Source organism: Crinia signifera, chromosome 1 (assembly GCF_055691185.1).
Source record: "Crinia signifera chromosome 1, ASM5569118v1, whole genome shotgun sequence".
NCBI classification, from domain to species: Eukaryota; Metazoa; Chordata; class Amphibia; order Anura; family Myobatrachidae; genus Crinia; species Crinia signifera.
Window position 1 is genome coordinate 187,550,396 of NC_139217.1, and position 16,329 is coordinate 187,566,724.

At 43.5% G+C, this 16,329-nt stretch overlaps 1 protein-coding gene across 2 annotated transcripts in view; it reads right to left on the bottom strand.

The window, feature by feature from the left end:
- Window positions 1–3,685: 3,685 nt before the first annotated feature.
- The window catches only part of MTTP (microsomal triglyceride transfer protein), a 147,305-nt gene continuing 134,661 nt past the window's right edge, over window positions 3,686–16,329 (bottom strand). For both annotated transcript variants that reach the window (XM_083179042.1, XM_083179044.1), the window contains exons 16-18: window positions 13,612–13,736; window positions 8,268–8,438; window positions 3,686–7,646 (exon numbers count right to left, since the gene is read on the bottom strand). In XM_083179042.1, the coding sequence (XP_083035168.1) occupies window positions 7,478–7,646; window positions 8,268–8,438; window positions 13,612–13,736 (465 nt within the window). In that variant the 3' untranslated portion in view covers window positions 3,686–7,477. The remainder of the gene's footprint in view (window positions 7,647–8,267; window positions 8,439–13,611; window positions 13,737–16,329) is intronic.

The following is a 16,329-nucleotide window of genomic DNA, read 5'->3' on the forward strand; positions in this document are numbered from 1 at the left end:
TGAAACTACACAAGTACCGTGGACTCTTTTTCTGGGGCACTCTTGAGAATATGATAAGTTATTATTTATTAAAACTTAGCTTTTATTGTTTTTATTCATAAAATATTCATGGACTAACACACTGGTAGGTATCCAACAAACAATGAGGACAAACATATAAACTGACGAACATAGATTGCAGTGAGCTTTTGAAAATATATGCTATGCAATGCAAGGTAGATGGATGAATTCTTTTTAAGTAAAATTATCTAGTGTACTTCAAATAATTTAACACTGGGGTTCTTACACTCTAGAACTCAAATAGTGAGGATGTATCTAGTCAGGCTGATAATTCTCTTGACTAGGAATCGTATGAAGGGAAATATGGTGATATGAGGGCGGTATTCCCTTGTTTGACTGCAGTATGTAAAAGCGCTAAGGACAGGTATTCAATCTATAATTTTAGCATGCGGTAAATATTAAGTAAAATTGCTCCAATGATTGTGCAGTATGATTGCACCAATTTTCACTGTGCCATCAATGATTTTATAATGCAGGACAAAAAAGATTAAAAAAGAGGACAAATCTTTTTTGTCCTGCATTATAAAATCATTGATGGCACAGTGAAAATTGGTGCAATCATACTGCACAATCATTGGAGCAATTTTGCTTAATATTTACTGCATGCTAAAATTATAGATTGAATACCTGTCCTTAGCGCTTCTACATACTGCAGTCAAACAAGGGAATACCGCCCTCATATCACCATATTTCCCTTCATACGATTCCTAGTCAAGAGAATTATCAGCCTGACTTTTTGCAACAGCAGCAGCGGTGGTAATAATCAGGCTGGATGGTGAGCAGTACCGGGAGCATTGTGTGTAATTGGCATTACTGCGGCATTGTGTAAGCGGCACTTGTGGGTGCATTATGTGAAATTGTCACTTCTGGTTGAACTGTGTAAGTGACACTACTAGAGGAATTATATATAATTGGCTCTAAGGGGGGCATAATGAAACCACTGTGCTTCACAGTATGTAGACTGTTTTTTAGGTGATCACTACTGATCGCCTGTGGGTGTCTTTGTGGCAGTACAGATTTGGATCTGCCAGCCACCCTTCTGGCAGTGTTATCACAACATTCAGCCATTGAAAAGGAGTCTAAGCAAATCTGGTGAAATCTTATAACGCACATTTCACGGGCACGGTGCCTGCTTCTCCTGAAGCTTGTCAATAGTTGAGTTTCAGAAATGAGATAGACTCTGCAAGTTTGGAGCTTAAAGTCACCAAATAAACTGTTTAAGTAAACATTTTTCTTGCCTGGAACAAGTAAGGTATGTTTTGGCCAACACTTTTGAACATAACAGTTTTGCTTGGCCCCATAGCAATGTCATTGGGGAGGAGGCAGCACTTGGAGCTGATGCTTCCTACTCCCTATAGCGGGTATGGCTTAACCATTCACACTGCTCAGCAACCTGGGTCTGACCAGGGTTAAACCAATCTTTTAACTCGGGTTGGATTGCTGGGTTGCTGGATAAGGGATTTTTCAAAAGGCCCTTTCACACTGCACAGTGACACAGGTCGAAGCGGCAACAACCCGGGTCGGACCAGAATTATTTGTGCGTTGTGAAAGGGGTATTAGTGAGGCACAAGGAACTCTCCTTTGCAATTGCTTAAGTCAGAGTCTACCAAATGCCTTTATTATAGTCCAGCTTTTAAGGATATCCATATTTGAGTCCAGATGGTCAAATCAAAATGAAGGAGGCACTAATTAAAGGTGCATACACATGGTGCAATTTTGGCTATACGATTTCCCTTAAATGCTGCGGAGCTCAGAACCACCGACATTGACCATGCACACTGTGCAATTAAGACTATACTAAAAATAGCTCATACTAGATTGTACACTTTCCAGCCAAAATTGAGCTGCCTGAACAGCCTATTTTTTCTTGCAGTACCGACCCCATGGTGGGCGCACATCAGCATCGCAAGCTTTATGCGCACAGTGTACTATGCTTTCTACCAATATATCATCCATATCAGTAGTTCATATAGCACAGTGTGCAGTGTGTATTCCCCTTTAGTTACATGTGATCAAGCATGGTTACCATTAAAACCTGAATTATAACCACAGAGTTTGGCTTAAATGAACACTGATTAGAGGCAAAGTACTATGGGGGTTATTCTGGTTCACTCGCATACCTCCCAACTGTCACGATTACAGCGGGACAGTCCCGATTTCGGGTCCTGTCCCGCTGTCCCACCCGCGGCAGGCATTGTCCCGCTGTGGGGGGTGGCAGTTGGGAGACCCCCCAATCTAATAGAATAGACGCTGTGCGCATGCGCACAGCGTCTATTCTCGTATGAAAATGAGGTTGCGGCTAATTAGCATAAGCCGCGCCCTCATTTGCATACACCCCGCCCCCTTTTCGGGCGCTTGCGCGAGTGTCCCTATTTCATTTAATCAGAAGTTGGGAGGTATGCACTTGCAAAGGCAAATTCTGTCTCAAATGGACAAAACCATGTTCACTGCAGGGGGGGGGGGGGGGGGGGGCAGATGTAACACATGCAGAGAGATTTAGAGTTGGGTGAGTTATTTTGTTTCTGTGCAGGGAAAATGCTGACTGCTTTATTTTTACACTGCAATATACTGTAGATCTCACTTTGAAGTAAAACCCCACCCAAATCTAATTCTCTCTGCACAAGTTACATCTTCCCCACCTGCAGTGCACATTGTTTTGTTAATTGAGAAGATGAACCAGAATAAGGGCCTATATGCACAGAGAAAGACAATCAGTGAGGTTCTGCATTACCTGTCCTGCATACATTGAGGTATCAAGTTATAAAACTCTAAGTAATTATATAAAAGTATTAGAAAGCATACTCACATTCATATTGTTCTGATTTTCCATCTAACCTTTATGTTTTTTAATAAAATTATAATCAACTGTAAAAGGGTAATTCTTTTCTGTCCTGTGTTCTTTCTTATTGCGAAGAAAGGGAACACAGTTCATCACATCTACACCATAAGCCAGTGGTTCCCAAACTTTTTTGCATCACGGTGCCCTATAGTAGTAGATAGTAAAATATTTATCCCTCCGCAGCAAAACCCTAACAGGCGAGGTTTAGTACATCAGGAAATGCGGTAAAAACCCTATTTTCCCTTTAGTGCATCCTGCCCCTGGAAACACCATTTACTGTATGTAACCTAACAGACGGATGGCTCCCCGACAGTCATTCCTCCGACGTCGGAATCCCGACTGCTCCCTCGTGGGGGTCCACGACCCCCATAGAGGGAGAATAAAATAGGTGGCAAGCGCAGCGAGCCCGCAATCGGCTTCATTGCGCTCCCCACGCTGTGCAGTCGGGATTCCGACGTCTGACTAATGACTGTCGGAATCCCGACTGTCGGGTAATTATACCACACCCACCTAACATTACACATTTGCTAGGAGCCTGATGCATACCTGTATAAGACACAATAGGATTACCAAACACCCATGTTATGCACATAGAACATATGCCCTCATGTTCAGCTGCAACTCACTGTTCATTCTAATGCTTAAAAAAAAAAGTTACTTTAAAATATTTACACCTGGACCTTTTGGAGTGTTCTGATTTACCCAAGATTGTATTGTGTTGAGGAAAAGATGTTATTTTGTTGTCAATTTTCTTCTTATACTGTACATGTTACACATTACAAGCTATGTGTTATAAATGATTTTATTTACTTTTATTTCCAAGAGATAGAAACAATGTGAGTACCAAAACAATATCAGATGACATTAATATATTTCTAATAAAGGAATATCAATACAGATTAAGCACAAAAGTAATAGGAAATCTGATACATTTCAGCGGCCGCACTGGATGGGCCTTTAACCTGCACATTTAACCAAATGGCTGCACATTACTCTTAGGGGTATATTAATTGTAGTGTGGGTTTTCCAAAGTGGAGAAATTTTTCATAGCAACCAATAAGATTCTAGCTATTATTGTCACCAATAGCTGGAGGGCTGCTTATTGCCCAGCCCTGTTCTAGAAGGTGCTAGATCAGCGGTTCCCAAACTGTGTGCCCTGGCACCCTGGGGTGTCGCTGAGCCCTTGCAGGGGTGCCCTGGGTTGGTGGTCCATGACCAATTCAACTTATTTATGGTCAATGTAATATGCAAAACCAGTGCTTGTGGTTTCCAATCATAAAATATGTGAAAAAATAAAACTGAATCCTGTCCCTCACCACAAAACTGAGCCTAAGGATGACATATTACCATAATTTGTTTAATTTAATATTTTTTTATAAAGAACTCTATAGGAATCTTTTGGGCTAGGGGTGCTCCAAAACATTTTCTGATACTCTAGGGCACTGTGATTCAAAAAAGTTTGGGAACCACTGTGCTAGATAATGATAATTAGACTCTATAAACCCGCACTACAGTCGATATACCCTCTAATCTCAATAGCAAGTTAAGTTAATATATTTAATCAAGCAAAAAGACTCCAAAATATAAAACAAGTTCTACAAGCTAAAACCAACAAATATCACAACAAACCAGGAAGCATGTTGCCCTTCACTTGGGTAGAGTAAACACAAAATATACCTGTTACTTACTGGTACACATAAAAAATACATTTTTGAAAGTAAATTTGGAGGAAGATAGATGGGAACGGGGTAGTGAGATAAAGGGTATGAAGTTGTGAGCCACTGCTGGCCCTTCTGTGGGCTGTTGAGACAAATATTTCTGATTGTATAGCAGTAAGTCTTAAAATAAAATTCCTGGATAGTGTTATTTTCTACATACAGATAGATTTGGCAAAAGATCTGGTCATTCCCGACCAACTGAAATGACCAATTGCTCAAATCGTTCCATATTTATGAACGCTATAAATGACGATGCGTGTACCGGCCGGTCATTGGTAGAGGTCGATGATCTTTCCTGCATGCAGAAAGATCATAGACTAATCGTTAGTGATGTGTACCAATCGTTTCATGTGTATGCACGATGAATGATTTGGTACAGCAGATTAACTGGCTCCCACTCCCCTCCACCATCGTTAAAGCTTGATTGTTCATGTGCAATCGTTTGTACAATCAATCACTATTTGACACCAAATCGTTTGTCCAGTAGTTCTGAGGAAATCGTTAACGAGATTGGATTGCTAAATCTTTCCGTGTGTATGCACCTTTAGAAGTGGGAAGCACCATCTATTGTATATAGTGGCAGAATTTTCTATATGTACAGTATATAAACATTCATAATACAAGGAGAAAAAAACAAAGACCTGATTCTTGTTAGAGTCAAAATAATTATAATTGTTAGTCAAAATAATGATAAATACTACTTTAGAGATTTATTTGATAGATTTATGTGCCTATCATCACAAGCCATTTCCATCACAAGCCAGTTCCATCATCACAAGCCGTTTCTGGGGGCAGCATTAAAAAAAAAAAAAAAAAGCCACCCCATGATCTAAGTCAGACAGTTTTTTTAGTTTTTTGTCACAACATAAATTACCTAAGATGTGTAGCATGCTGTCTTTTTATTAATGCTTATAACCATGCAAGTCCAACACAATACTTTATTTTAGATGGCTTTCAAATCCAAAACATGCAGTAAGGTGATCTAATATGTAAGGGGATCGTGTAACATTCACAGATATATATATAAAAGTTCATAAACATTGGTTGATAGGACATATTAAGTTTCACTGAGGGGTGACACCAAAGTGGCAGCAGCCGGGTGCTCTACTGTAATACTGCATGCAGTACCCAGCTCCAGTCACTGTGAAGAAGCCTGCACTGCAGCCACAACACCCCCGGGGGCAGCCTGTACCTCCTGGACCCCATATTGATGAGTAATGTGGGTTCTGGCCATGAGGCCATGCCACCTTTACAAGACCACACCCACTTCCCACAGTACATTCTAGGGTGCATGTGTAGATCTATGAGTGCCGCAACAGGTGCAATAGGCGCAAGTGATGCCCCTAAGTGACACCCCTGGACAACGTATTTGACATTGTATGTAACGGTTTACTACCTCAGTGAAAAGTATTATCTTATCTCAGGGGTTCTCAAACTGGGTCCTCAGGACCCCACACAGTTCATGTTTCCAGGTCACCCAGCAGATGCAGAGTTGTATTCACTACTCATTGACACAATTTAAAAGATGGGATGACTGCATTGTTCTTCAATATTTTGGTTTGTGTTTTTTACAGAAAGAATGCTGTGTATTGAAAACAAATTGGCAATTCTGGCAGATACTAGAAGGGACAATGGGCTGGTTCAGCCGCACAGATAGACTGCCCTGGCCGAACAGCTCAGCCTCCCAGCACTCTGCACTGTTATAATAGACAGGGCTCTGCCTCCTGGTGATCTGCCCAGCCACCCAACATATAGATCTGGAGACATGCCACAAGGCCCAGCCCCCATGACTCACAACAACCCATAAGCTATGACGGCCATTTTTTTTTAACAAACCCCCCCAATCCCCAATCTGTCTCTGATTGAAAACATCATCTCGCATATGTAGCAGCATTTTAATCTGCTGGAAGTGCGGGATGCCGGAAGAGCTTGGATGGTTTTTTAAAGCAGCAATAATTTACAAGGCTTGGTTTTGCCTTGTACATGACTACAGCTTAGGAGGCTATTACATATGCTTCCCTCTTCAGTGATTAACTTGCAAAGCATTTTCATTTACATATACATATTTGTGAATGTGTGGTTTTTCCCTCGCTTGCATCAATTAATTAGCATTTTGAGGTAAGTAGTCTGTTAAAATCGCAGCAATCTTCTGGATACCATTATCTGAACAGTCAGTATTTAACAGTATTATGGATTGAAACAAGTTATAAATAAGATTTCGGTTGGGATGCATCAATGTAATGCATCCCGCCACTCACTGTTTATGAATGCCGTATGCTTGAAGATTTTGGCAAAGGACAAATCTTGCGTTGAGTTGTTTCTTGTAATGATATGACTTGTTTATGACACCAAATCCTATATGTACATGTGTCTAGTGATGCACGTGCCATAGAGGGTGCTGGGAGGGATCCAACTGGATCCCTCTCAGAGGGGAAATACGACAGATGCCCATAGGCTTCTATACAGCAATTCCGGCATCCAAGTTCCGGAATCTATCGTATTCCGGGCTTGGTGCATATGAGGTTATAAGGCAAACATCTGAAAGTGGCATTTTCTGAGGTTTGGCCGCATTTTTATCATTGGTGCATCCCACGTTTAGCATTTCTTTCCCAGGAACCCAAAGAATGGAGAATTCTACTGGGAGGGCAGCATCTCTACTGACATGGGATAAAACACAAACTATCTCTTTACGATATTAGTGCACTTAGTAACCACCAACTTCCTTAATCCATAACACTTTACAAATGACTTAAATACATGTAAATATGTAAACTTTATGCATGCACTAAGCAAATACAGTACATACACAACCCTCCAGCAAGACCAACTGGTTCATTAGCATATAATGTTTTTTTAAGCCTCAGAACCAGCTGTCAATGGGATCTTCTTGTTCTGAGAACACAGCCCTGCACATGTTGGAGTTCTCTTGATGAAGTGGAAGTTCAGAACCTTCCACAGTTTGTACTTTCCCTTTCCGAGATATGTAGGACTTTCCACAGGGCAAGCGCTCATACTTTGTTATAAATTGCCTGCAAAAAAAAAAATGCTCAAAATAAACATTTTACTTATAGTATACATTTTTCTTATTCATGGCAAGTCAGTTTTAAAATGCATACTGTATTCAATATCCCATCAATTGTTCTTTTTTCAAACTCCTTATTTGCAAGGAAAGGTGCCTCTCCTCATGTTCTCCTAATTAGTTGCCTGGAAGTCAGATCATGTGGCCAGTTTAATGTATTTTTTAAACTGGTTATACATTATGATATATATCTTGTGAGATCGTTTTTTAGACTTGGATTGGAACGATACATATCAGTTAGCTTGGAACCCCGATCCGTCCACCGCCGCCATTCAATGAATTGTCCCACCGGATGTGCTGCATATCCAATGGGGCGATTCTACAGCGTGAACAGATTCCAGCATGTAAAGATTCATTGCGCCGTTGTACAACAGCTCATTTAGTGCGCATGGTGGTACAATGTATTGTTACATCGCATCACCAGGGCACATCACACATGGCGATTACCCAGCTTTACTTTAATTTCAAAAGTTCAAGGAGTCAAAGAAATGCAGGTTATCCCATTTACAATGTTTAGCCTTGTTTAAGCATTGCTTATATAGGCTCATGTCAGTACAAAGTTATGTGTTACCTGGCTGGAAATGATCCTTTATCAATTTGCATGCAAACCAAAAACGGATATGATGAAAACTTCACAGTTGTAATAAAGTTGAAGGACGACTCCGTTTCAAAGCGAGTTTCTATGCCAGCATTAGCAAATTCTGCATCAATCGTTATGTTGCCTATAATGGCCATAGCCCCACTGTGGATGGAAACAGAAATGTATTAATATGTGAGCAGACGATTATTAAATCCATACCTCTAAAATGTAACTGAAGGGATTTAGGGTATCATGGGCACAAACCACTGAATTCTCAGCAGCATCGAAACATCATATTTCAAATGCAAATCATTGTAAATTCATCACATTATTTTATTTACTGCCTGATTAGTGTAATCCTGGGTAGTGGGTACTGGATAGAGAAAAAGAGGAAAGCTAGAGGATGACAATAAAGTGTGCATTGGGGATGAACGTACCTGATCCAAGGCGTTTCTGAGTGTTTCGCTTCCCTCCTGCTGATAATCTGAGTCGACAACGAGGCCAAACGTCACCTCCCCTATGTCCGATTCTCACAAGACTGGGACTCTATAGAAGTCCCGGCTTCCGTCACCATTTTAATTCAGCATGTGAAATTCAGACAGAAAGGGGCTTGCTTGAAAACTAAAGGTACAATTACTAAGGGGAACTACTGGTGGAGGAAATGTGTACAACTTCACAGTATATTTTCCCCCACATTACTTCCCCCTAAGGGGGAAATACTGAGGGAAAAATTACTAAGGGGCATTACTAAGGCTACTATTATAGGGCACCACTAAGGGGGGCTGTTAAATTGGACTGCTGTGGAACTCTCTGAAAAAAAATATTTTTTTTTGTCATTTTTACTACAGAACTGTCCCATATCAGTCCAGGGGAGCTGCCCCCCATTTTTTTTTAAACTGTAAGGACTTTTAAGTGTGCCATATAATACCAGGAGTGCTGTATCAGTCCAAGAGTGAGCCAAGTGTGCCGTATAATATATGGAGTGCTGCCAAATCTGCTGTATCAGTCCGGGGAAGCTGTTCTTTTTTTTAATGGCCGCGCGCTACTTCCGGGTTTCGCTCGCCACACTTTCTAAAATAAACTCCATGCCAACGTAAATAGTTCATACCCCCACTATGCACGCTGGCATGGAGTTGATTTTAGATAGTGTGGCGAGCATAGGCGAGCGCAGCGAGCCCCGCAAGGAGACACAGACCCGGAAGTAGCGCACGCCCATGTTGCCGCCGTGAAACTAACAAGTACCAAAAAAAGGGTTTTTTTTGTTTGTTTTACTGCAGAAGTGTTGCATGTGTGCAGTATAATTCCAGGGGTGCCCCATGTGTAACGTATCAGTCCAAGGGTGCCGCCATATACGCTGTATAATTTAAGGCATGGGTCTTCAACCTGTGGCCCTCCAGATGTTGTGAAACTACATGTTCCAACATGCATTGCCACATTTTTTCCTATAAGAGCATACCAAAAAACCTCAGGGCATGCTGGGACATGTAGTTCCACAACATCTGGAGGGCCACAGGTTGAAGACCTGTGATTTAAGGGATTCTGCCATGTGTCACGTATAATTCCAGGGGTGAGCCCAGTGTACCGTATAATTCACGGGATGCTGCTAAATTTGCAATATCAGTCCAGGGTCCTTTTTTAATATTAAAAGAATACAAAATGTTTTTTTGATTTTTTTTTTTACTGCAGGAGTGTCACATCTGTGCAGTATAATTTCAGAGGTGCCCCATGTGTACCGTATTAGTCCAAGGGTGCCGTCATGTGCGCTGTAGAATTCAAGGGATGCCACCATGTGTCATGTATAATTCCAGGGGTCAGCCAAGTGTACTGTATAATTCACAGGGTGCTGCTAAGTCTGCCGTATCAGTCCAGGGGTGAGCCAAGTGTACCGTATAATTCATGGGGTCCTGCTAAGTCTGCCATATCAGTCCAAGGGTGCTGCCAAGTGCGCTGTCTAATTCCATGTGTGCCGCATCAGTCCAGGGGTGCCACCAACTGTGCCATATAAATCTCATGTGTGCCACCATGTGTGCTGTATTAGGTCAGGGTTTCCACGATCTGTGCTGTATAATTCCTGGGGTGAGCCAAGTCTGCCATATAATTCCCTGGGTGCTACTAAGTGTGCTGTATCAGTCCAGTGTTTGTGTCGCCCACTTGTGTGGCTTAGCATAGTCATCCAGCTACCTCGGCGCAACCTTTTGGCCTAAAAACAACATTGTGAGGTGTTCAGGATAGACTGAAAATGAGTGTAAATTAATGTTATTGAGGTCAATAATAGTGTAGGAGCAAAAAAGTGATTTTTATGTTTAAAAAATTAAATAAAATACAGATCCAAAACATGAAACTCGGAAGGGTGGTGTTTTGGAACAGATCCAAATCCAAAACACGGCCGGAGATACAGACCCGCCACTAAAAGTGGCCGGTGCACATGCCTAGTGTGCACCTTTTACAGGTTATAGCTCAAGCCTATGGACCTGACTGTACAAATGCAGATGTGTGAGTGAGTGATTATTGTTAGACTGTGCATGCACTGCGATCACGCTGTGCAGGCAGGGCCGCCGAGAGGCAGGGGGGGCGGGTACATTTTACCTGGGCCCGGGCCTGCCAGGGGGGCCCGGGTCCCGACACACACAAAAAAACGGGTTTTTTAAAAGGGGGCGTGGCCACGGGTACGCGATTAGGCCACGCCCCCGAATTTGCCTAAGCCCGGTCAGCGATGGCTGTCCTGCTCCTGCTCCAAGTTCCTGGTTCAAAAGGTAATGCCGCCCGCAATGCATGGCTATGGACAGGGGGAACAGACAAAAAGCGTGTGTGTGTAACAGGCTATGTATGTATGTCTATGTGTGTGTGTGTGTAACAGGCTATGTATGTATGTCTATATGTGTGTGTGTGTGTAACAGGCTATGTATGTGTGTGTGTGTGTGTGTGTGTGTGTGTAACAGGCTTTGTATGTATGTATATATGTGTGTGTGTGTGTGTGTGTGTGTGTGTGTGTGTGTAAAAGGCTATGTGTGTGTGTGTGTGTGTGTGTGTGTGTGTGTAACAGACTTTGTATGTATGTATATGTGTGTGTAACAGGCTGTGTATGTATATATATATATATATGTGTGTGTGTGTGTGTGTAACAGGCTGTGTGTGTGTGTGTGTGTGTGTGTGTGTGTGTGTGTGTGTAACAGGCTATGTATGTATATGTGTTTGTGTAACAGGCTATGTATGTATATGTGTGTGTGTGCAACAGGCTTTGTATATATGTGTGTGTGTGTGTGTGTGTGTGTGTGTGTGTGTGTGTAACAGGCTTTGTATATGTGTGTGTGTAACAGGCTATGTGTGTGTGTGTGTGTGTGTGTGTGTGTGTGTAACAGGCTTTGTATGTATGTATATGTGTGTAACAGGCTATGTATGTATATGTGTGTGTAACAGGCTATGTATGTATATGTGTGTGTGACAGGCTATGTACTGTATGTGTGAAGGAACAGGCTATGTGTGTGTAACAGGCTATGGCCCTCATTCAGGTTGGTTCGCTCCCCCACACGTTCACACAGGGGAGCGATGTGCAGCCACTTTGTGTGAGCGGGTGCGGCAAACCGATCGCATGCAGCAGTGTGGACGGAAGCGTGGGGTGGTGGATATGGGTTGCGCCCATGGGAACTCCCATGACGTGGGTGCCGGGGGAGGGCAGCTGATGTCACCGGATGTCAGCTGCCCACCCTCTTCTCGTACAGGAGCGCCACAGATCTAAGACAGCAGAGACTGACTTAGATCTGCGAGCGCTTGAGAAATCATTTGATGGTCGGCGACCGCACTGCCCTGCACACAAGCTGCAGATCGATGATTACAGTATGTAAAACATCCGATCGCATGCGTGAAATCTGAGGTATTTAGATGACCCGCAAAGCTGCAAATTTTGCAGCTTTGTGGTCAATCAGAATGACCTCCAATGTGTGTGAAGGGAACAGGCTACATGGGGCCCATTTATGATGGATCATATGGAATGCGATCTGGGTGGGACCATACTGCCCAGGATCACATGAGATTAAAGAGGTTTAATGGACACAATCCCCCCTCTCCCTCCAGGTGCACATACCGCTGGCCATCACAATGTAGCTGCTCTTGGCGCCGGATCTGAAGCTTTGGGGGACACAGCAGATAACGGCAGCTCAGCTCAGCGATACTGCAAGTAGTGGCATCTGCTGCTTCTTGCCAGCAGGTTGAAAGAACTGTTGCCGCTTTCCCTGCTGCGTGTGTGAGCTTGGGATCCTTATACTCCAGAGGCGGCGCTTCAAATGGGGATGATCGTGCCAGCCACAGATCTTGGAGAGAGGAGCCGTGGGCTGGCCACACCTGCTGTATGGCATAGGGGTCTGGGCAGCGCAGGGGGGCAGAGGGTCCCTGTGACAGATGGGCAGACAGCAGTGGGGTCCTTGCGGAGGATGGGAGCTATTACCTAGTTCCCATAATCCGCAGGTACCCTGCCGCTATCTGCCCATCCGTGGCCACGACCCCTTACTCCCATGGGCGCAACCCATATCCACCACCCCACGCTTCTGTCCACACTGCTGCATACGAACGGGGCGGCAAGTAATCGATTTGAATTTTGTGTAGCATAATGTGTAAGGGGCAAGTATAAGGGGTCTACTATTGTGTTGCATAAAGGGTATATGGTGTGGTACACACCCCTATATCCTTTAATGGACACACCTCTTTTCTGTTGCTCGCCACTCCAGGGGGGCCCCGTGACGCTGTTGTACCGGGGCCCAGGATTTCTCTTGGCAGCCCTGTGTGCAGGTGCCAAGGATCATTTGCAATGCTGTTCGCAGTGAGGATTTTATTCACATGTGATTGAAATAAAGATACATTTGGGGGAGGTAATGAGTTGTGGCAGCAAAAACGCAAGTGTGTCACGGCTGTTGTCAGGTCTTGTTTCTGCCTCCTGCTGCAATCATGTACGCAGAGAAACATGGCGCCAGTGTTGCTACTGCCGTGGTCAGTCTGTGTGATGGCTCACTTAAGGAGTCAATGTTCCTCTTCTCTGCATCAATGCTATGTGTATGCAGGGGCTGAGGACTTTGTGATGGCTCCAGTGGGCTTCTTTAGTCTTTTCTTGGAGGCTGCTTCACTTGCAATGATTAACTAGCCCATAGGCTGAAACATTGTACATGCGTAGGCATATGCATACAAATTGGAATCAGGCCCTATTAAGTTGAATAGACCTGCACATCAGGAACAGGACAAAAATGCTGCAAACTATGCAGAGCTGGGAATGCAAATGAGAAGATAGCGGAAAGCAGAGTTCTGGCAGTCAGTGACTGTACATGCAGCATGGAACAGGGTACCTTACCGATTATTAACACTGGTTTTGGATTCTCTGTACCACAGGCTGATATCCATTCCCCCTGAGATATCAATGGCCAATCCACCTTGGAACTCTGTGTTGGCTTGCAGCCCAGATTGCAGTTGAATAATCTAGGAAATAAATTGCACAGTGTCATTATCGACCCCCAGGGGCTGGGGAATCTGAAACCTGTTTTTATTTTATTATTGCATGATATGGGTCGTATTGCAAAGGTGAATGATCTGTAAATATTAATAAATATTAGTAAATAATTAAGTACAATTGAAATACTAGGATATAAATACATTTTTAACAGATAAGTATTAAGGTGGATTAAGCAATAACACTCATTAAGATGAAGCTAATGTATAAATATCACCCTCTAACAATATTACCCTCTAAAATGCACCTGATTAATAATTAGCACCTGGTTCCTCCCTTCTCGGTGGCTATGATCATGAATGTATAGGATACTTACATTCAACATTCAAATCACAGCAAGTTCAATCCACAATTACCACCAACACATTCTTACATCATGAATAGGCCCCTTGGCAAGAGATGGGGTTTTCAAGGAAAAGGGGAAAAGCAGAATCAAAGAGGAAGAGCAGAGCGGGCAGGTGGGAGTATGGATAGTGATGTAGGAGGGGGCAGAAATTGATATGTTATAGTTTGAAGTTCTATCTGGATTTGGAGGGGGTTGAAGAGCTAGTTAAGCAGATTGCAGAGGGAGGAGTTTGCGACACATGGAGTTAAAGAGGAAACATGTACACCTAGTTGCAATTCCTAGTTTTTCATTTTGTCTAAAACAGTATCAAGAGGGGAACTGAAGTTAGCACCACGCTTGGCATAGAAAAATTAGAAAATATTGCTAATTAGCACCATTCCTTCACACAACTGTTATGGAAGCATTTTGCAGCAATTGTGCCTACGCATCGAGGTGTGCCAAGCTAATTCACACCCGTCGGTCCCCCATGTACAGTAAATGAATAGTGGGTCAGTGTGTCAGCGCACTCCCATTATCCCATGCCATGCATGCCGCAACAATCTAGGAGAACACTTCCGTATGTTCAGCTTTGTTTGGCCCACAGATGTGCAGTCAAGTGCAGATGTGGTAGAAATGCATGACTTTTTATTGCTCATAGCAGGTAGGTGGATATATAAAAGACTAGTCTTAAGGCCTGTCTAATGGAAGGGCAAAAGTTTAAGCTTATTCTTGTTCCACATGCCCTTCCCAACCATAGCAGAGCAAAAGCTGCTGCAGCAGCCAGAGCAGGTCTCCAACTATTCGCCTTCCATTCCCAACCACATCATGACAGAAGCTGCTGCAGTAGCCAGAGCAAGTCTCCAACTTCCCACCTTCCCTTCCCAACCACAGCAGGGCAGGAGCTGCTGCAGTAGCCAGAGCAAGTCTCCAACTTCCCACCTTCCCTTCCCAACCACAGCAGGACAGGAGCAGCTGCAGTAGCCAGAGCAAGTCTCCAACTTCCCACCTTCCTTTCTCATTCACATCATGACAGAAGCTGCTGCAGTAGCCAGAGCAAGTCTCCAACTTCTCACCTTCCCTTCCCAACCACAGCAGGACAGGAGCTGCTGCAGTAGCCAGAGCAAGTCTCCAACTTCCCACCTTCCCTTCCCAACCACAGCAGGACAGGAGCTGCTGCAGTACCCAGAGCAAGTCTCCAACTTCCCACCTTTCCTTCCCAACCACATCATGACAGAAGCTGCTGCAGTAGACAGAGCAAGTCTCCAACTTCCCACCTTCCCTTCCCAACCACAGCAGGGCAGGAGCTGCTGCAGTAGCCAGAGCAAGTCTCCAACTTCCCACCTTCCCTTCCCAACCACAGCAGGACAGGAGCTGCTGCAGTAGCCAGAGCAAATCTCCAACTTCCCATCTTCCCTTCCCAACCACAGCAGGACAGGAGCTGCTGCAGTAGCCAGAGCAAGTCTCCAACTTCCCACCTTCCCTTCCCAACCACATCATGACAGAAGCTGCTGCAGTAGCCAGAGCAAGTCTCCAACTTCCCACCTTCCCTTACCAACCACAGCAGGGCAGAAGCTGCTGCAGTAGCCAGAGCAAGTCTCCAACTTCCGACCTTCCCTTCCCAACCACAACAGAGCAGGAGCTGCTGCAGCAGTTACAGAAGATCCCCAAAAACCTCAACGAATAAGCAAACAATCAAGGGATAACTGACTAGGAATCAATCTCATATGGATTTCACAACAATATTTACAGTGTTAAATCTACAGACCACTCTGCCGATGAGTCGCTTATTAATTTCAGTTTGTAAAAAGTTTTGTAAAGTGAAAATGTTTTTCATTTAATGGACCCATATAGGCCGTTAAAGGTCCACTTAAGGGAGTCTGTTTATTGTATTCAGAAAGTCATAAGCTTTCCAACAACATATCACAATTCATGAAAACAACAGAAATAGCATAGACCCTTATGACAGCACCCTTAAAACTATCTTCGAACTTAGATCATCCCCTAAAATAAGGTAGTGTTCAAAGTTTGCAAAGTTTGAAGATGATTAGTTAAAGCGTTCGAGACTTTGTGTAACACACACACACACACACACACACACACACAAACATCGTTCAATTATACTTATGTAGATACACTCTGCCAACAGGTGAACATTCACCTCTGCTTCATTGTGTGTAAAAAGCCAGTTCAAAATCACATGAGAAGCATTCACTATGACTGCACTAATTATGTCAGAG